The sequence below is a fragment of the Mastacembelus armatus genome, chromosome 9, assembly GCF_900324485.2.
Source record: "Mastacembelus armatus chromosome 9, fMasArm1.2, whole genome shotgun sequence".
NCBI lineage: Eukaryota > Metazoa > Chordata > Actinopteri > Synbranchiformes > Mastacembelidae > Mastacembelus > Mastacembelus armatus.
The window spans coordinates 9,089,508-9,112,710 of NC_046641.1; the positions used below are offsets into that span (position 1 = coordinate 9,089,508).

The 23,203-nt window shown below is 38.2% G+C and overlaps 1 protein-coding gene across 1 annotated transcript; it reads right to left on the reverse strand.

Annotated features, from left to right (window-relative positions):
• Positions 1-1,430: 1,430 nt before the first annotated feature.
• adrb3a (adrenoceptor beta 3a) lies at positions 1,431-10,708 on the reverse strand. Its single transcript, XM_026321710.1, has 2 exons — positions 8,873-10,708; positions 1,431-2,518 (listed from the first exon to the last, which is right to left on the reverse strand). Exons 1-2 carry the CDS (start codon positions 10,177-10,179, stop codon positions 2,491-2,493), a joined length of 1,335 nt encoding a protein of 444 aa, XP_026177495.1. The 5' UTR covers positions 10,180-10,708; the 3' UTR covers positions 1,431-2,490.
• Positions 10,709-23,203: the final 12,495 nt, after the last annotated feature.

Here is a 23,203-nt window from a genome sequence, read left to right on the forward strand (position 1 = left end):
TGTAAAGCAACGTGGGATATATTACAGCATAATTTGGAAATGAGACATTTTCTATCTAGAAGAAAAAAAGAACTATTGGATTTACATTTTTAAAACTTTGTGGTTCAAATGTGCAGTACAGCTTGAAATGTGTTTGTGAAATATGCAATGTTTTTATATTGTAGCCTTATATAATCATTACCTGTATCTCATTCCCACAAATGCATATTAAATCAGCCAAAACATTAAGTTGTGAGCACTTTGTGTGTCCTGTGTTTGTGTTTTCCAAAACAAGCTCAGCTAAGAAATGTTTTGAAAGCTGAATGCAGCTGAACTACAGGATGACTGTTTCCCTACCGAGTTGTTGTGGCTTTTTCAGCAGTAACACAGTCTGTCAGGCAGAGCTGATGATGGTCATGGTGTGTTTTCAAATGTCTTGCATTTTGCTCTCGGTTTATTTCTAAACTCCCTTTCTCTCATAACACCTAACATGATGTCATCAACAGTAGTGCAGCCAGAGATGATGATATTTTCTTTCAGTGGAGGATTACTCAAACTTAGAAAAATCAAGTTGTTTAGAAGTGTCTCTTGATTTCTTTAACAGAAGTTTGACATTGCTGAGTGTTTTAAAACAGTGATTCCCGATGTGGAGACACGTTAGAAGCTCCTAAGATAAATCTGAGGGTTCACGACTTGAAGAGATAAAAAAAGAAAAGAAATGATTACTGTTACATTAAATTATGCTTATTTGGTTCTGACTTTTTCTATATTTTATTGTGAAAGTATGTAATATGTTCACTTCTTCGAGCTACTAAAAACCCTTAAAATAAAACAGCCAAATCATGTTTGAGACCAATCACAATATATGTCCATATTAAATTCACGACCTATGAGGAGTCAGAACTACAGACGGTGCTTTACATTATGGGGGTCACATGCCAATAGGTTTGATAACCACTGCTACAGAAGGCAGTGACACACTGATAAATGACTGTGGTGTACGGAGGCTTGAGGCTGATGAACCGTAACTTCACAGCACTGAGGTTTGATTAAAGCCATGAAGGTTTAATTACTTATGATATGAAGCCCAGAAACTCAAGTTTGAGTTTTTTATCTTTATGCAGCTTGAATTTTTTTTAAAATGACCAATAGCATTTTTTTAAAATGTTGATTTCTTGAGGGTTTTACCTGAATTTGTGAAACAAATAAACAAAAATACTATCTATTTTTAAAATTACACTACTTAAAATTAGCTTCTGGAAGTTTCAAACAAAGGATTTCAGTCCACACTAATCCTGATGTTTTTCAGTGGTAAAATATTCTCAAACTTTGAATGTAAATTTTAAAGTTCACAATTATATATTTCATTGTTTTTATGATTTGCCTTATTAGGACATTGCTTTGTGTCCATAGAGGTGTATTTGCACATAGAGCACACATGACCAGTGTCACACAGTTTAACATTTTATTTCTCAATGTCAGATGTTATGTGTGTAGTAACACATGTCGAAGTGTCCCAGTACAATGAAATAATGGAAGAGTCCATTATTTTTTTATATTTGGACAATAAAATGTTTTATTGAGCATTTACCATGGCCTTTACCAAAGGAAAAAAAGGGTAGGGGGTTTGCTGGTAGCACAGCATGTAGCAGACATGTTTTGCTATGTTTACCAGCGGTTGATAACACTGTACCTTGCACAATGACTTATACTGATAGGTAGACTATTCACCAAAATGTTGCCTGCGGCGTCTCCATTTTAACAGCTGTTTTTCATAGCCATGGTATAACTTAAAATAAACTAAAGGATTTAAGCTTGATAACTATTGTGCGCATAAGGAGTCCAGGCTCAAAACAGAACGAGTAAGACTGAAAACAGACACCAGAAATGAGCATTTGAAAGCACAGCCCTTTGGTTTTTTTTGGGTTTTTTTTTAGCTGACTTTACATGAAAATGAATATTTCTAAACTGGTGAAGACAGCCTGGCCACAATTATGATTGTGTATCAAGTTAGACAGCTTTTGCATTTTGCTACAGATTTATTGTGTCACAAATACATAACTTACCAGATAATAATAATGTACAAAATGTGTCAAGGGTATCATTTTTGAAAACATAGGCCACTGTGTCCAATGGTTTACTGGAATGCTTTTAAAAACTTGCAGTTAAGTATTGTCTTATTCAGAAACAGAAAGTCTTTCGTAAACAGTATTTGGATGGCACTGGGAGGTTCACCTTTGGTGTCACCTGGGGTCTGTGAAGTGCTGAGTTGCGGCAGTCATCTTCCTGCCCACTGAGACAGTCACAGTGTTCCTGTCCAGGCCTAAGCCAGCTGTTTCTCTGCAGTCAATCCAGTACGGTCAATCTCTTTGGGGTTCTGCTACGTTCATCAGGCCCAGTGGTTGTGCTCTTCTTTAGATCGTCCTCACTGCTGTTTAGTTTCGGTCTTTGCAGGAATTGCAGTAATGACGGGAAACCACAGTCTGTATCAGTAGCTCGATGTTTTACAGCTCATCCGTCATTTTCCTGCAGCGTGAAGCTGAAAATAGATAAACATATTAGCATGTGGTGTTTTTCCTGAAACAAATGAAACTGTTACAAAAGTTGTGATTAGCATGTGTGTATGATGTGTAGTATATTTGGGGTAGTGGTAGGAATAGATGAAGAGGTATCTTGTTGGGAGGCATTGTCAGTACAGATAGGGTGACATTCTGTTGTGCTGCTTTATCTCTATTCTAAACGCCAAATTAAAAGGCAGAAATTGTCAACAGTGACAGGATCCAACATTCATTTGTGGATATCTCACTCTCATGTGTGGCTTTCATCCTTTCCTCTTCAAACACTGAACACATGACATATTTTTAGTCTAAATACTGAATTCCGTATTACTGAAACATAGGTGATGCTGAGACCAGGTACCCATCTCATTATGATTCTCATTATGTTCCTGAGTTACTGTGCAGCTCTGTGAGATGCAGCTTTATGAACAACAATGTTACTGTAAGACTTATGGCTGTGCTGGTCACACCCTGTACAGCATTTCAGTTTCAATCAGATAAGAAAGCTCCAAGAAAACAACAGTTTGTTGTCTCACAGGTTATTTGCAAGTATGTTCAAAACAGCATCATTATCATCACTGCATCTACCCTCCATCCCTTTTTATTATTTTTTCTTTCTAATTATAGAATCTCTTTTGTAAAGCTGCCCTCATCCTTTTATCCTTTGTGAAACCTTTTTTTCCCCTGAAAACAGGAATTCTGATGCTATCACCTCCACTGTACATGTATCCACACGAAGACATAAACTTCCCAGAACTGTAAGCCTCACAGAAATGTGAAAGTATGCTGGAAAAATTTGTAAAAAACACTTTACTGTAGTATTTGCTCTTTCTCACTTGCGATATAGCCAAGAGACCTGAAACTGGAAAAACATGCTGAAGGAATAATATTCTGTTAGTCTTGCTTTTCACATTCAAGCAAAAGTTACAAAAAAATCCATCCATGATTTGAGGCTTATGTATTTTCTGTGTGACCTTCGCTGATACAACTGCAACAACATGTTAATTATATTTTCTATATAGTAGTTTTGTTGCTTGGTGTTGAGGTAAAAAAAAAACAACACACACATACAGTAAAAAAATAATACTAAAAAGAAGCATATGTGTAACAGTGTGGAATCTGGTTATAAAACTAAATTGAAAATATATTTCAAAGTAGGGCTTGACAATTAATCAAATGGATTGTTATTTATGACACTGTGAATCTCTTACAACCTCAATTTAACTTGTCAAAATGTAAATAAAAAGATTGTATTAAACTTAGTCAGCTACAATCACATGTAACCAGCCTTTCAATCAGATAATCAGCATTAAATTCAGTACAATCCAACCCACAGTTAGTAATGCTGTAAAAAATAGTCATTTGATAATGTATTTAAAGTATACTAAAAGTTAAGGTAAAGTAAATCAGTATACTATTAGATCATTTTCAAATATGACCAAATTCAGTAAATGGCATCTAAGGCTTTAAAATGCTAATGTCAAAATATTTATTTAAATCATTACATTTGTATAGCATTAGAGTATCGGTAGCTTGAACTCTGTTACTGTTGGTGTGATAACACAGTGTCGGCACTGAAGACTTCAGCCATGCAGTATTGATGTGGGGATAAAGCGAAAGAACATGTAGTTGTGGTTTATTGCTTTTTATCTGTCTTAGACCGTACCAGTTCAGAGTTATACCATTGTCAAGTGTTTGCTGAACTCTTGGATGCCTCCATTTAGAGACCGTGATAAAGTTTGATTGGCTCTGATATCAGCCACGCTTGAAAGGGAGCGTTGGAGATTTCCCACAGTTCACTGCCACCATGTTTTGCTTTAGCCTGCTACTTGTTTCATGCTGTCTTGGGCCGGATCTTATTCTAACCTAACTAAATGCACATTATGGAAGTTGGTATGTTAAGTAGAGTCAGAGGCACCACTAGCATACTGGAGAGAAAAGCTCAGAATTACAGGATTCACAGCACAAGACAAACATTAGCACATGAAGGCCTGTCCCGAAACACCATCAAAACATCAGGTTGCTCTAATGTCTAGTGTGACTAATGATATGCTCAGTGCAGCACCTTCACTTTTTACACCAGCATTCAGGCCGCTTTGAAATCAGACGGCGCCATAACCTGTCACACATTAGCACCCCAGTGTAGTAAAAAGCTTGTCAGTCACAGACTCTGCAGCAGATGTTTGTCAGCAGTAAGATAAAAATCCTCTTTAACACCAGAGCATGAACACATTCAAAAATAACTGTTCTAAAATTGTCCTCCATACTTAGCACATGCTAAATTTTTACAGTAACAAAGTTTCCATTAACACAGCATCAGGCGCTTTGGGGAGGATACAAAATACATGTGTGAATAATTACACATAATAATGACAATTACATCTTCATATTTAGTTAACTTAATGATGCAATTTGTTCCAGTAACAGTATGAACCTAAGATGCATAACTTATAAAAACAATGCACTTTTAGATTTGTCTATATGAGTTGTCAACTAGTATGTCTGAAATGTTTACAGGACCATTCTGAGTAATGAGCCACTAGTTAGTCAGTATTTATACCAGATATGTCATTCTCAGCCATCTCTCTGTGCTTTGTGGGTTGTTGGCTTATTTGTGCTTATTTAGTTCACCACAGATGAAGGTTTACAATCTGAGAATAAGAACATGTACCCAAATATATGCCATATTTATTTATTTATTTGTACTTAATGAGCAGATTTTTTTTGAGCTACCAATGAGATAAGACTTCATAAAATCCATTCTGCTTGTTGTGGCCAGACCCATCAGATGTTGTTTTAGAGCTAAATCTGGACTGATATGGACTGATTTGTTCTCCCTGTGCCATTAGTGTGTGCTTTACACGTGATATTAATGTTTATCCTCCTATAGTTTTTTCTACGATGGAAAATATGCGTGCATTTGATGGCCATGCAAGATTTCTTCGTTCCAGCTGTTTTTCCTTTTTGTTCCACATTCATTCTGCAGTTTAATCCACAACCTAGACATCCTTTGAAATAAAATATTCTACTCCTTGTTAATTTCAGTCCAGTGTTCTTAAACATGGATAAACTGTGCATTAAATGGTGAAAATTGCTCCCTCTCTTTTGATGACTTCAGAATACCCACAGTTTGTCTTGAATCCTTCCAATGCACATATGAAGACTAATGTATACACAGCCCGTCTCATTTTAGAGCTGCATTACTGATAAAAACAAACAGCCACACTTTCATTAATTCTGTGAAAAAAGTCACATTGGCTGCACAACTTCCACTCTGATGACATAAAACTGAGAGATGATTTGAAATGTTGTTATGCAGGTAATCTGCCTTGCCATATAACATGGTGCATACGTGACAGAAGCTGAAGGCTGCTGGGCATGTTGATACGGGAAGCAGTGATATGCCTGCATGTATTTCTATGAAAACAAACAAGCTATTGATAATGGCTATTCTGTACAGTGTGGTGCAGCTACTCATCCCTAGAAACTATTCATGGCAGTGATTGTAACCCTGCTTCGCATGTTGTCCCAAGGTTTAAGGGAAATATGCTGCTCAATTGCTCTTTTGTGTTGCTAGTTAATCAGACAGAAAATTTGACAGTCAATACTATGGAGTGCAAGGTCTCTAGCAAATATCTTGCATGGCATTATGATCACTTTGAAGCAACTTCATGAGTTCAAACTCTACCTATCACGCTGCCATATTTATTCATTAAATGCGTCTTGTAGCCGTGACCCCATCAGTCGTTCTCGAACGGCTGGTCTCACTTATTTTTGTAATCCTATTCAAAGAACAGGGGGAGTCTGCTGAGCCTTCCCCTACCACGGAGCACATCAGGCTCCTCTTAAAAAAGACTTTGTTTTGCTGCTGGACGTTTCCCATTTTACAGTTCCATTGATCATGTGTGTAAAATTCCAGTAAGTGGACATTAGTTAAAGAGAAATATGATATATAGCATGCAGAGTAAATATTTGTAATGAAATATCCCTTACTTGTAAATCTTTAGTTACTCATGGGAATTCACGTGCAGAAACAGGGGCTGGATAAGAGCTGTGCGAGTTTTCAAAAGACATTCATTTATGACTTGTGAAAGTGGACTTATTTTAAATTTGTAGATACATCACTGACATTAAATATGTGGATTTTATTCTGAATGTTGCAGTTTCTAATGCTTTCACATTTACAAGACTGACAGCCAATGGCACATTCTCAGAAATTCATATACACAAGCTATAATTTCAAATGCAACTTATAAACGCTGGCAGCTTTTAGCAACAAAATGGCAATTATTACATTTTCATTAGCAGCACTCATAAAGTAAACTGTATTCTTTGTCTTACTTGGCTTCTGGGAAATGAGTCTTGTGATAATTGTGATAATATAATTGTGATCTTTCTACTCTACAGTTACCTATTTCTTCATAAAGTGGTTAAAACATTCAGCAGTCTATTGTATAAACCCTACACAATCTATTGTGTAAATCTACATTTAATAATTCTAACTAGTGTATGTATCCTCCTTTATTGTGTGACAGGCCTGTTGTCAACTAGTGATTCTGCGTTAAAATAATACTGGATTAAATATTCATCATCCAACCCCAGTTAACCTGTGTTAAAGGGGATAATCTCATTGGTTGTCAGACTTGTAAACAGCCTCTCCAGTTATGGGGGATGTCTTGTGTGTAAGTGATAAAGATTTATCTGCAGCAGGGGGTGTTGGGCAGGGCACACTGAGGCCCACTGACAGGCAGGGAGCTGCACTAATATTTGGAAATGTCCTCAAGTGTCATGCACTTTTTACACATAGCCCTGTGGTTTTACTGAGCCACTGTATATGCATCCTTATCATTATCCCACACTGTTTTTTCTTTTCTTCAGATGTCTGATAATGAAAATGACCAAAGAAATCTACATTTACTATATAGAGGTTTTATACAAAATATATAAGTTAATGACATTATTAACTATTATTAACTGGTGTGCTACAGTAAAAAAACATATTACCAAGTCTAAACACAGTACCAACCACTGTATTATGACATTTGTTATTTTTACTACACTGACGTATGCAGGAGTCAAAGATAGGTTAAAGGTAATATTTAATATTACATTCTCAAATGATTATTGATTCATGAATAGAAATCACTTTTAGTGATGTTGCAATTACTCAATATCAGCCAGTGTTTCAGAAATTGTTTAGTTACCGCCACTGTTCAGGCTGATCGATTTCACCCATGGATGACAGCACACCGAAGAATTAGAACATGTCTAAATATGGATCACTACTTATTGCAGAGTGGGTAGCAAAATAATTATTTTCTGTACAGTTATGACTAGTACAAGTTATACTGTGCAAACTGTAAGTCATGGCATTACACTGAAGTATGAAGCACAATACAAAGTGCATGCATAGATAGGTAAATGTAAACTTTTAAAGGCAGATAAATATTTGTTAAATATTCTAATATCTCAGAATATCATGAAACCCACACCTAAATACAGAAATTTGATGCATGATTGAAACGTGTTCATAACAGATTGAATAATTTGGGATTTTCCTTAAAATTCATGGGAAACTACAAAGTTCTAAAAATTTTACTTAACATTATTTATTTTTTTTTGTTTTTTTTTCCTTGATTATTCTGCCTGTTGCATAGATGTGTTATTGTCATTGTGAAAAACCCCGTGAAACCACAACAGCACGTCCAAGAGGTGGTAGTAATGTAAACTGTTTGATTCTCCGTGACACTGATTCTGCACTGTAAGTTTTCAGATTCTGCTTCACAATACAAATGATCCACCCGAAAGTCACGTTACTTCATTGATTGATGTAACACGTAGCTCAGGAGAAATAAGGGTAGAGGGGCACAGAAAATCAGACATTTCAAAGCAGTGGTCACAGCCAATCTCTGACTTCCTGATATACTTCCTTGTCCTTCCAGTTTCACAGAGATATGATGAAATGTATGAGCAACATACAAGTAATGTAGTGTTAAGTATAAAATTTTAAATGTATCAAATGTAATAATCGTAATTATTCATTTCAGGATTTCAGTTTCAGAAAATGTAAAACTTAGTGTGGCTGTAATGTGCTTTAATGATGTTTAATCAGCATGTTGTTACTGAGCCTGGCAGGTGTGCTGCTATGAACATAGCTCCTCCTATATTGACAGTGGGTACACATGAGCTGTCAAAATATACACCTTGTATTTAAACACTGACTTTTAAACTTGATTTTGCTTTTAGTTAGAACTGCGTGTGTATAAGTAGATGTTTTAAATCATTCATCATTATTAAAATAGTGTGTAGGGTGAAAATAAGACAAAGGAACTTACAATTTGGTTTCTGGGTCCGATAAGTCACTGAACTGTGGGCTGCCATTGGACTGCAGAGGACCAGGAGAAACTTCTTCACTTTTGCTGCTTCCCTGTGAGCTGGCCAAGCTTTCGTTCCCCTCAATCCTACTATTTGGTGACTTTTGGAAAGACCTGGCCGTACCTGACTCAGCTTGCCACAGAAAGCAGGAGCAGCGAGTTCGCAGCTCCTTATAGAAAGTGTTGAGCCGCAGGTTGGAGAGCCACGGGCAGCCCAGCAGGTTCTTGAATGCAGTACGGAACTCTGGACTCCTGCAGTAGATGATAGGATTAAGGCCGGAGTTTATGTAACCCAGCCAGTTTAACAGTCGGAAAATACTCTCAGGGGGAACATCTCTGTTGAACGCATTGAGGATGTTGGCAACAAAGAATGGCAGCCAGCACACGGTGAACGTTCCCATGATAATACCCAAAGTCTTGAGGGCCTTGTGCTCCTTGACAAGCATTAGCCGTGACGGCCTCCGCTTGGCACTCTTTCTCCTTGCTGCATTGCTGCAGCTGCTGGGGCCCGCACACGCTGATGGCAGGGTATTGTTGATGTGGGGGCCAACCTGCATTGATGATGTTAGACATTCATTCTGGAAACGCATGCGATTCTTATCTATGAGCTGGACCTGCCGTGTCGCTATTAGAAAGACTTTTGCATACACAAATATCATTATGACCAGTGGAATGTAAAAAGACACTATTGATGATATAATTGCAAAGCCTAAATTGGTCACAAAGTCACAGCAGTTGGTGTCATTGTAGCACATCTTTGCTTTAGGATCATCTTCTGCACGCCAGTACCCTTTCATAATTGGCACAAAGGAAATTAAGGCAGACACAACCCACACTAAACAAACTATTAGTCTCGCACGCCACTTATTGAGTAGAACCTTGTGTCGGAGCGGCTTTGTAATGGCTATATATCGGTCCACTGCTATGACACAGAGCGTCTCGATGCTCGCCGTCACACACAGGACATCAACAGACGTCCAGAACTCACAGAATGTATTATCGAGCTGCCAGTTTCCCGACACTATAATTGTGGCTCCCAGAGGCACTACAAAGACCCCCATGATGAGGTCTGCACAGGCCAGGGACATAATGAAGATGTTTGTCGTCGTCTGGAGCTGTGAAGTGCGTGCTACAGCGATAATGACCAGCAGATTTCCCACCACTATAGTTAATATGATGATGACCAGTATGATGAGGATCCAGGGTCCCGCCGCATCGTGGTAGGGTCCTGTTGTGTTGGGTGTTGAAGTGCTCAGGTTGACATCCATTATTCACCAGCTCAATTCAGTCAGAAGAAGTTGAAGATGTGCTTTTCACATCAAAGTTAACAAAACTAGAGAATTTGCACTTCTTATAAGCATCATAAAAATCTTCTCAATTCTAAAAATTAGTTATGTTTTAAGTAAGAGTTATTCTTTATAGTTACTGCTTACATTTCACACCTTGAGAGTCTTGTTTGGCAGTGCTCAAAAGGCCGTAGTGGTTCTCCATGGTTCCAAAGACGTGATTGTTTTTGAAAGTTTTTCTGGTGTAGGCAACAGCAACATGATCCAAAAAGATGTATCCAAAGTTGCAGTGCTTTCATGAATCCAAAAAAAGCTTTAAAAAGTCCAAATATCAAGTGAGCAAAAGTTTTGGAGAAGAAAACCTAGTCTTGTCCATTTAAATACGTCCACTGGGATTAGAGTAGTTTGCAGTGTTTTTGCTCAATCGTACATGAGCCACAATGCCACAGTTGGACTGTTTGGAGACCAAGCAAACAGTGACGCTGTTGCAAGAACCACCAGAGTGCACCAGAGTGGCTGCCCACTCTTTCTTTTGCTCTCTCTCTCGCTCTCTCTCTCTCTCACTCACTCTCTGAGTGCAGGTTGCCCAAGATTGTATTGGCTCTAATCACACCCTCACTGAACACAGATGGGAGGAGTTGAAAAGTGTGCCTGTGAAGCCATACAGAGATCATACCCTAGTAGAGGTATACACACACACACACACACACACATACATACAACTATAGGCAAAAAAGCTATTCCTACCTTAAAGAGTGTAAGATGTGTGCAAAATATATCAAATTATCACATTGAAACTGCAAATTTACATCAATTTACTAATTTACATCATTACACTCATACTTATTACCTATAAGTTTAAAAGTACTTGATGACCATCAGCTCTGTATTCCCTAAAGTCACTGACGTGTTGAATGTAGCAGCCACACAAACCTATTAACTGTTTCTGTCACCTGACTGTGTTACCAATGTGTCAGGCTTTTCCAGTGCTGGATTGTCAAATTTTTCTGGATTCTGTCAAACACTTCCAAGGCTCAGCAACTTGTTTTGTCATTTGAACACCAACTTTGCAGTAAACATAAAATTATTGGATCCCTTTTGCAAGTTTAGCTGTTTAATTGTGATTATAGGTCATTATCCCCACTTTCAAACTACAAATCTACTACAAGGTTTATTTGTAATGCAGTTTGTGGTCAATTTTTCAGACCACAAGGCACAAGGCACCCCCGACTGCAGAGAACAGGAAATAAGTGCCCTCGCTTTGACTCAAAGCAGTAAAAGAAAATAATAGATCGCTATCTTGCTGTTACCCAAGCCAGTGCACTGAAGAAGAACAATCAGGCAAATGCCTTTTATGCGATTCGTTTCAGATATCCAGCCCTCTCCTGTGGTGCTGAGCTGTGCTGTCACCAAGCAGTTCCATCTTTGGTCTGATCAGCCTTACAACTACAGCTGTTATTGCTCTACATTCATTCCAACCTTGCATTTTACTTCTGCTTAATAAAAAGATAATCAAGGGACTACTTTCATGAGAATTTACATATTTGTTGGCAGTTGTGCAGAATTTCTGATATTTTTTTTCCTTGAATGTTCCACTGATTTTAATTCACTCTCTTTTTTTATATTCAAACTCTTTTTATAGTAAAGAGAGCGATTATAAACCCAAATGAATGCTAATGTTGCTGGATGTGTAAATAAGCAACTGTTTGAGAGCAACACAAGTTCCGCCAGCATGTTATTGTCATTTTGTCACACCAGTGGATTTGATGAGAGCTTGAATCATAAGATCAGTTCACAAGAATCACTAGAGATATAATGCTATCTAAATACAGATCCGAAAGCTAAGATCTGTCATGTGAACTTTATGAGGTTTCCAAAGCAGCTTGTGCGCAAAAGAATTCTTTACATTTTGACAAACACACTAATTTTCTTGTTGGGCTAAGTTAAACAACGCAGTGTATACCATTCTCTTAGTTGTCTGTTAAGCATTAAACTGCAGCTACTTTGACTCTGTCTGAACCTGAAAAATATGAGTACCAGTTTTTAAACTGGTTTTTGTACAGAATAAACAAACAAGATCACACTTCAGAGGTGCTGGTAAGTGGATTTTGTTACCTAAATCAAACTAGGCTAACCAGCCGCTGATGCCAGCTTCTTAGTGGACACAGTGACATGAGAGTGGTTAATATTTAACTCTCAGCAAAAACACAAACAAGTGTCAAATTATTAATTTAAGGGATTTTTTTAAAGCAATTTGTTCTTTGAATATATGTATCCTGTCAGACACAATGAACATTTCACAGACAGAGGTTCTTTCTTTTTTTATTCAATTTTATTGATTTATGAGTTTTTACTGCATGTCTATAGTAGGTCGAAGTGTGTTTGCATCAGTGCTTACCTGTTTTAATTGAGAATCAAATAGATACTTAATTAAATTATATTTCATCATAGTATGCTTTTCTTTTCTATCATATGCATCATGTGTCCCTTCCTTTTTGTCCTATTTAGATTTAATTTGATTTTATTCTAGTCTGGGTCACTTTGTCACTCATCTGACAGGAAGTTGTGGACTTGTGAGTGCATTCACAAAAGGGTAACGCAGTCAAAAGCAAAACACTGGTGCCTTTTTAAACTTGATGGCCAAGAGGCCCCATCTAAGTGCATTTCTGTAGATGAAGGTCACCGCTGTGGAGCTGACAGCTTGACAGCTGCTCATTTGTTGTTGCGTGAGAAGATGCCATTGGTGGATCTGGACCTGGTCCTAGTCCAGTCAAGCATAGCAGCTGGCAGAAGCTGAGTTGTTGATAGTGGAATCAGCCATGACAGCTTTCTCACCATTACAGAGAGAGCCTTGTAGTCGTAAGAGGAGTGCAGTGTACATGCAGTGATTTATACTACATAAACTGTTATTTGCAAGAAAAATATTTTACATTCACTCTGGATGTTTGATAAGGCTAATATTATTGTTGCTGATGATTTATAGTTTATGATTTTTCTTACATATGATCTCGACCAAATGTGTGATGTCTGATTTGTAAAACACACAATATGTTGTATTTTATCCTGCAAATCCCTCAGATCTGCGTGGCCTGTGTGCTTGACCTTAGCAGTATGTCACTAAAATGTTTTACTTGTTCCCTGCTTTGTGAGGGAAGTGAGTTGTGACTCGAGATATATTTGACAGGAACTGTATATTTCCTCGAAAGAAAACTCGATTTACAGTGTGCTGAGCACTCCAGAATTTGCCTCACTTCATAATGGCAGGCTTTAAATCATCAGAGCAGTCATGAGGCTTTGGATGTCCTGGTTATTACATGCTCCCTCTCCACATGTGCTGTTCCCTGGGAAGGTTTCCCTGCTCTCCATGGAAACCTCAAAGATTATATGTTCCAATCTACTTGTATTCAAAAACTTCTGGTATTTCTCTGCTAAGACTAACAACATATAGTGAAGGACTGATCCATGGCAGCCATCTGCACTTTACAAGCTTACTTTCAATTCACAGCACAATCCATCTGGTCTTTGCCAGTTCTCACATGCTTGGAAATGTCCACAGTCGCTCCACTTCTCCTTGCCAATGGCAAAAACCCTCAGCATGTATATTTTGTCGACATCAGAGTTCACTCATATTCAGCAGTACTGATTGCAGGTCATTTGTTTAACACTAGATGTGGAGGTTTTTTAATTGAGTGGCTCTTCAACATGTTGCTTAGTGAAGTGGCCACCGTTGCTTTAGCAGAGGGGGAAAGAAAGAGACGTTCAATGTCATCATCTTGTCAAACAGTGTAGAACAGGAGCCAGTGGTGTGAGTGTAAACACACAATATGAAGGAGGTCAAACTGTTCCATTTAATAAAGGCTACGCTTTTAATCTAACTGCACAATCTGCATCATGTTCGTGATCGTACATGTTTAAGACCTGTGATTGAAGTCTAGATTAAATTATATAGTTGGGATTCTTGTCACACTACAGCTTTCCTGTAATTTGCATTGTTGTGACTTTTCTTTACATCAGATGTTTATGAATACCTCCTGTGAGTTTGTTTGGTGGTTGTTTTTTTTTTTGTTTTTTTTTTTGGTGCAGGAAATTCTCCATTAGCTGGAGAAGCTAATCAAGACTGGAACAAGGAGGAAGGAGTCACTGCAAAGTGCATAACAAAACTTCAGACCCCACAGTGCTAATGATGGCTCCACTTTGTCTTTAAAAAGTAGGATGATAATATACATCACATGTATTGGATGATTGTGAAGAAAATGAATAACGGAAATTACATTTGACCTGAGAACATTTCTTCCACATGTATGCATCCTTTGGGGGTTAGACCCCAAAAAACTGTTCCTCTGCAAGCAGATATAGTATGAAACCATGTGTTGAGGTGAGAGGAGGGTGGTTTAGAGACCAAGCTGTTCAGCCTTCCGCAACTATCATGTCGTGGGTAAATCGCACTCATTATGCTCTGAGTGGAACCACATGCTGAAGTTCTCTGGGATGGTATAACGGGAATACGGAGGTTTTAAGACACCAGTGGCCTCTGTCCTTCCAAACACTCTCAGGAGAGATGTCTGAAATCCATGTCAGGCTATTTTTAGGGCCATCTTAAGTATTTCATTCTGATAACCACCCTGAATGCCTACAGATGCTTCCATTCTCAAACCCATGTCCTTTATAATAATGAACTAAAATTTACTAATACCTAAAAAACACCTTTTGCGCAATCCTCTCTCTCCTCTTAATATTCCCTTTTGGTAATTATCACGGAGCCTGCAGCTCCAAATGTACCATTTTCTGTTTATTTAGGAGCTTTGATAGGACAGATTCCCGCATGCAGCAGCTGGCCCATCAGAGCTCCAGCTGTTTTTTCTGTGGATTGGATTTCAGTTTCTTCTTTAGGGGCGCACTACTAACACATTTTAGAGATTAAAGAGAGATGTCTTTAAAAAACAGTGACACTGTAAATGTTAAAGTAGGCAACAAATGAACTGTGAGATGGAATATAACCAGCAAACACATTAGTAAAATGAATTTGAATATATATACATGGTTACAGTCTATACTTATGTCAGCGGCACTGATCAGGGTCAAGAAAGTGCATCCATCTATTTGTTTTCTCAACCATTCAAAGTATTGTGAGGACAGCAGGGAATCCCAGAGAGATAATCATGTTGATGTGTAGTTTGTTTTCTTAATTTAGTTACAGTCATTTCTTTGTCAATAGTTTGCTTGTATGGAAGACTAGAGAAATGTGTACATGCATTTACTCTTCACAACATATGTTGGTACAGAGATGTTTGACATATGTCTGTGCATACACTATATAGAGAAGACATCACTTTATGCAATGGAATTGTTAATCATGTTATAGTCAGGCCAGTTAATTGGAGTTTCATGTTTGGCAAGTTTCACAATATGTTATAAATAATAGTGATGCTGATGTTTCCCTGTGGTAAACACTAAATCAGTAACAAGCGTGACCTTTCTTGACCTTGTGCTGTAGGAGCAAGCTGGTTTGAGACTGTAAATCTGCAACACTGTTGACGATTGCCATTACAGCATGTTATTAAAAATCCATACAGCCACAAGGTCTACCATTATTGCTTCAAATCAAGCAATAACTAAGAGACAGAGGTTGACACTGCCTCTATGTCTTCATAAAAGAAATGGTTTGCATCCGATCATCATGTGAATCAGTGTCAGAGTGAGGAAGGCAGGAGTGCAGGGTGCTGGCGCCAGAGACCAAGGCATACACACAGACAGTCACAGAGAAGGGCTCTGGTTCAGCTCTCATCTGGTCTTGTGGGGATCTGTGACTACAGCTAGTGTCAACATGGTGGCCCTCTGCAGTCAGTGGGAGTTTAGTTGACATTAATCATGCCAATTACTCATTACCACCTGTGATCTCACTGAATTTTTTACAGCTGTCAAAGTGAGATCCTGCATGAGATGAAATCCTCTAAATATGTCAGATAAAGAGTAGCCTCATGGGGAGTTAGGGTTAGAAAGGGGTTAAAAAGAATGTGAGACAAAAAATAAGTGAAATAAGTGTAAAATATTAAACAGGGAGTATAGCACAAAGCAAACATGGGCGAGCAAACAGTAGAATGGATACCTTGAAGCTGGAAAATGAAAAAGAAAGAAAGAAAGACATGTTTTGTTTACGCAGTTGTAACTGTGATGTCAGGTGGTTGCACAGGGTTAGGCTGATGCTGTCGCAGGTTGACTGAATCTGATTTGTTCATAATGTTGTTTCTCATATCTTTTTATATCTATATGCAATATATATCTATCTTTTGTGATATACAGGTGCATTTTTTAAAAAAAACTAGCATGCTTGAAGCTAAACTTTTATACCTGCAACTGTAATGTATATATACAGTAATATTTTCTGCTTTTTACTTGAGTCCAATTTTGTTTCCTGTCAGGCATTTGAAACAATATGACAGAACAGCAGGGCTGTTTGTACAGAGGACGGAGGTAGCTGGGGAGCACAAAGACAAACAGCACCCTCACACTTATAGGCAATTTGAAGTTTCCATGTCAGCTGACACGCATGTCTTTAATTGTGTAAGAACATCTTGGAGATGACTTTCTGCAGAAAGGCCACAGTCAGCTGCTGGATTTCAGCTTCTCTCTTGCTATGAAAACAGTGAACAGTGCGAGCAAGTGGGCACATTTAAAAACAACTTCAACGTACATCGTTTTATGTTTAGTTTTACTCTGATTTTACACCATATCTCTGATGTTTGGACAGACAAAAGGTCCCTGAGAAATCTGAGACTACCTTTCTTTTTGTAGCATGCTACTTATTTGTTGTTGAATGATGAAACCAGTGCAGAGCAGTCGCTCATGAAACTGGTGCAAGCAGATTCAACATTATGAACATCGTATTCACGATGGCAAGATGTGGGTAGGTGGCCAATCCTCATAATCTGCTAAACCACAAACCTCAAACACAAGGGAAAATTTCATGTTGCAGCAGCCTGCAAAATTCCAGTCCAGTGAGTTTTTAACTACAACTTAAAAACTGTTTAAATTGTTACAAACAAAACCTTTTTTATCAGCGGCAGTTCTGCTCAGCAAACTCTCGCCCTGTTCTAATTTTCTAAACATTAGTGAGAAATGAGACTCTGCAGACATCACCTGCAGTGAGGTGCTGTTCCAGTACACAGTTTGTACAGTCACCCTGAAAGAGGCAGAGATAGACACTCATTTTCCAGACAAATGTCAAAGCCCAGCCCAGTTTGAGTGAGCAATTTGGGCCTTGCTTAATAAACAAGGTGTACCACCCATTTTCTCTGGCTGTAAGTCTATGTATAATAAGACATGAGAAGCCCTTCAATCTGACTTAAGATTTTTTTGTAATAGGGACATAAACAGCCCTTATTTGGGCTCACAGAACCCCTTTTGACTGGTCTGCATCCTCAGTGGTCATACTGCAGTAACCAAATGTTTCCACCGGCTTGTCATGTACATCTGGGCGAACAGTACTCTAGCCACAGTGTTTCAAGGCAGGCCATTGTATGCTACTTTGCATCACACCACCCACATTAAGTGGCCTAATTTATTGCAAGTCATTTATTACATTTTAAGGGTCATTGAAAAAGCTCCGTGAATAATTCTTATAAAGTGTGTTTTTTCATTAAGCTATTTTGTGTACCTCGTGAAGCAACAAATCATTTGACCTGTAACCAGGACGTTCTCCTTTTACAGTTAATATGTGGAGATTCACACAACACACACCCACATACCCAGCTACACCCACATCCCTATACTACACACACATTCCTTTTTTTTTTTTTTTCTTATTGGGGACGTTACAATAACTTCTATTCATCTCTTAATGTCTAACCTTAGCCTGAACCCTGAACACTTAACCTAAATACTGAGCTAACCCAATCCCGCATGCATTACATTCATTCTACAAACACAAAAGCTATATTCAGTATGCAAATGTTACCCCCAGGGTGGCAACACACATATAATGGGTGAATGGGAATGTAGAACAAACCTCCATAGATCAGCATCAGGTGTGGTAGTGAAGAGTGACAACCACTGACAAACCTGTGCAAATCCAATATGTGTATGGGTTTTTAAAAAATCTTTAAATAGCTCTAAAGTATATAAAATGAACTAGATAAGCACTTGTGTTTATTTGCTTGTTAACATGCAGCTGAAACTGAACTGAAATATTAAATCTAATGAAATTAATTGAATGTTTTAAAGATGTTATGATGGGGTCAGTCTGTATTTTACACAGTTATAACTGTAGAGTACATTTTTAATGGTGAGTAATTCTTGCACACAGCTGAGCTGTTTCAGGTTCTTCACCATTGTGAACAGCAGTTTTACTCTCTCAGAGCCTTCTTTTAGTGCTAAAATGTTTTCTGAATTAATGTTAGATCAACTTTTTCAGACTAACTTCGAGTCCAAAAGTTAGGGCTGATGTGACCTCAATTTTACAAAGTGTTTAGCACATTTTGTCTAATTCATCCAGTTAGGACCTTCAAATGGTTTGCAAATATTCAATGGAAAAGCTGATGGAAGTACACACACATAATATGTGGCCTGTAAACCATCACATTACATTTTTGACCAGTTGCAGGTGACAGTGTACGGGAGAATAATAAACAAGGGTGTGCGAGAAATATGACAAGTTCAGCTGAGCAGTGTGCGCATGCTGCTGCCAACTCTCTATTTTGCCAGTGTAGACGTGCCAAATTCAATCTCATCTGGAGTCCACTACGAACCTTGTCTTTCTACACACTCACAATATGATCAGTTATGCAGCTGACATAAGAACAAACTGTATTAATTATCATGCACTAGACTGTGTTTGTTTTTATTCCAAGTAGAACTGAGCAGAAAATGGAAAATATTCTGTCAACTGTCATCATTAGAAGAGGCAAGACACATTTTGAGAACAGCAAACCCAAACACAAATAATAGCTTTCATGCAGTACGGACTCAAATAGCTAAAGGTATAGGGGTATAAAGGTATAGGCTATGATGCTCCATGATAGATCAGGTTTAATTGCTGATATTCTGATCCGTGCAGTAATAAAGGATCTGGATTTGTTTGTAAACAATATGTACACTGATATTCAATATCAGCTCAGATAATGCTAAGAGCGCATGCATATTCTTCCCTTTATCTTTTTCTTTTCTTTTAAAATGAATGTAAACAGCCCTGTGATGGACTGGTGACCTGTCCAGGGTGTACCCCTGCCTTTCACCCAAAGAGAGCTGGGATAGTCTCCAGCTGATCCCTGTGACCCTGGTTAGGAATAAGAAGGTATAGATGATGAATGGCTGAATGAATGTAAACATAGTTTGCACTGGTGTCACAAATTCAGATTTGTATAAACACATTATATAAACCTTATTTTAAAGAGCATAAAATCTTAAACCGAATTTGTTATTCTTTCTCTTTCACTGACTGTTATTCTATGCTTCTGTTTGGACCAAATGTCAATGACTTCTCAGACATAGTCTGACTTGTATTTATATTCTGTGTCCAAGTTTTTAAGCACATTCTCATGTTGGAGAAGTGACAGACACGTTTATATTTACATTGCTGTACTGACTATTCTTAAATACCAACAGAGCTTTATGTCCATGCCTTTATGCCACATATTTTTAAGCATATATTTTGTTTCAGGCAGCAATTTGATACCAGGCCATCAAATAATAGAAAATTATTAGGCTTATAAGAAATGGAGAGTGCAGCATATAGATCACAGGTCAGGAATTTAAGGCATTCCCTCATAATGGTCATAATGTGTTCACTTTTTTAATTGCAGACCCCTAACATATCCTTTTAAGGCATTTTCTTTTCTACTCTAATTGCTCTTACCCTCTGCCTATCACCGCCCCATCAAACAACACAAGCTTACTGCAAATGCCTGTTATTATCAGCAATGTTGAAAACCTATTGACATGACTCTACACTCAGGTTCAAGGAATAGTTGTGCACTGTTCAGATGGGGTTCAGAGCTGACAAAAATGCTGAGTTTGTTTGTCTTTAGTGTTAAGTATTTTCCCATCTTTCTGTTATAGCCTTAAATTTCAAGTATCCTATTTTCTTAACGTAGTGCACTATTCTACAATAAAGAAAAAACAATATTTAACTTGCCTGTCAACACAATTCAATTTGAATACAGTGTTTACAGTGTCTTCTAAATAAGATCTACCCTTTGCATGTTTCCTTTGTGTCTACATGAATGATGAGATGTTAAAAGGTTGTAAGGTTTCATTCAACTAGCACTGACTGCCCAGCATTGTTGCTCTATTGCTTTTAGCTACAAGTTATCACTTGCCTAAGGCATAGTCCTATTTTCCAATAATATATGTGGGGGAAAAGCTTTTTTTTTTTTTTCATTTTTGTTCCTTACACGACACATTGTAAATGTACCTGGTCTTTGAAAAGGTGAGGAATTTTTCAGATGAGGATCTGTAAACAATAGCTTTTGCTTGACTATATTTGAAAGGGCCCTCTCATAGTGACAGACCCAAAGAGACTTAGCACCAGACTCTGTAGTTCCTGTCATCTTTGTGGAGCAGTTTATTGTTAATGATAATTAAAAACTTGATTTTATGCCAGTTTTGCATTTAGATTCTTTCTCTAATTCTCCAGAGTGGCTAAATAAATCACATATTTCAAGGTTAATATACATTTAAATTTACATTTAAGATAATTAACTGTTGTTACCAAACACGCACCATGATCAGACTACTTTTCCTGCAGCTGTTGATGTGCAGCACCATGAGTGTCTGATGAACGAACAATCACTCATAGGCATGTTAAACTTTTGTGCTTCTTCAGTCTGGTTTGAAGCCCTTTCTTAAATGATCATTCCTCCATAGTATTTTCTTGAACAGCATCATAATGCCACCATCAGAGCTGGCATACGGTGTGTCTTCTCCGTTTATATGTCATTATGCCCATCTGGCTTTAAAAGTAACCACATTCATTTTGCCTGAATGTTAGAAAACTTTTTGCTTCTGAAGATAGTTGTTTTATTCATTTTTGTCATTAAAGTGAGTGAGGGGTAAAGCTTAGTGTGTGCTTAGTGTGCTTGGTGCTTAGGATGACTGCACCCTTAAGACCTTGTTAGAAGGCTCGGCCCCTGGCGCCATGTAAAGCATATTGTAATAAGGCTTAACATGCTGATTGAAGATAAAGCTGAGAAAAGGAAATGCAGAGGAAAGGGAACTGGGTTGTGTAATCTACTACTGAATGATCCCTCACTGAGACGAAGAACATGGTGCAGTATAATGATCTTATTTTATTTTGTTTTTTCAGGGCAAAGCTTCATTCAGTGTCATCATCATCTGTGTTATTATTTTGGGAAAGCTTCATGGCAGTATCTCTAATGGTGATCTCAAGGGGTTTTAGTGATAAAGGGACAAGATGCCAGTGGGGGGAAGGCGGCATCTGTCTTCCTTTGTTCCAAAATTCCTGCACTGCACGCAAGTCCCATGACATGCTCACCTCTTCAGTGCCAGTCAGACTATGATTAGAGAGACACACCTCAATGCTGCTGTCTAATGCAACATGGTCTGTTTGACTGTAGCCCATAAGAATCTTGACTGACCAGTTTATGCTTCAGTTGTGCTGGGCAGACAGAACAAGCAAGAGGGTAGAAGTGAATGTCAGAATGTGTGGGTGGAAGAAGGATAAGCTTGAGGGAAAAGATAGGTAGGAGAGGTTTTAGGCTTCAGATTGAGACAGCTGAGGCACACGAATGGCATGAAAACATGAGAGTGCACCCTGCGATAGCATCTCTTCAACCGGCTTCCTTTTGCTTTGGAACATTGCTCGCATTGCTAATGGTAAATGTAGGTACAGGATGAGCTTAGACCTGTTCCTCTGACTTTTAAAATAGAGCAGTCTGTGCCTGTGTTTGGCTCTTCCTTCGAGGCAAGGCCAGTCAAGTACCAGCCCAAAAATGCAAACAGGACATCTCATTGCTCAAGGGGAAACCAATCCTCATTATGTGGAAAAAAAAACAACATGGCTGGAGAAACCTGCTTTGTTATGGTGAAGTAATCGGACACACTGCCTTGCTACTGAGGAAGAATAATAGGCAGTAAATGGTGCCTTTTTTAGAAAAACTGCCATAAAGTCCTCAACCTGTGCTTTCTGCACTACATAGACCAGCACTCGCACCATTAGGTACCGCAACCAGAAAGTGTAGCAGGTTATGTATTTTATCCACGCAGATATACATATTTTCTCTTTCTCAATCTCCTGCATTCATTTGTAAGTGTTGGTGCAGCGCATTTTGTCACCCTCTTTCTATTTGGTCAAACTGATTTGACGTAAGCAGTCGGCAAGGTCTGCCAAAGGGTACAGAAGTGGGAAATAAAACCAAGATTACACAGTGTTGATTACAGTTTACGACAGTAGGACAGATTTCTAATGGAATTACATGTCACTAAGACTTTGATTACTCCTGTAATTACCAGCTTATCAGCAGCAGGCAAATGAGTGTGATCAGGTGGGCAGGACTACTCAATGCTCCACCATGTGACTGTTGAGAAACAGATGAAATATTAATGTATAATACTGGGTGAGATAAAAATCTGATCATTCAAATCTGTACAAAGCAGCACTTTTTGTTCTTACGAATAACAACCCGGGGCGATTTGTGCTCATAGATGTGAACTTGACACTGAATGAGATTGTTTTTCTTACTGCTATGAGATTTGCAGGCTTGACCTGTAAATAGTATGGCACCAGGTATAATATTGACTCAGCTGCTAAAAAACAGAACAGTTTTGAAATAACAAAATAATAAATTCTCCTGCTGGTTTAAGAGCCACAATGCACAAGTTGTGAATATCAAGGTAACACTTGCATGAGACTAAAAAGCAAGTCACTCCACTCCTCCGAACCCTCCCTCTCATTCATTTTGTGTTGTTTTTTTGACCCCGCATAGAAACCTGTCCACATCTCTGCGCTTCTCCCACATGGTTCAATAACTCTTGGTCACTGAAGCCTTCAACA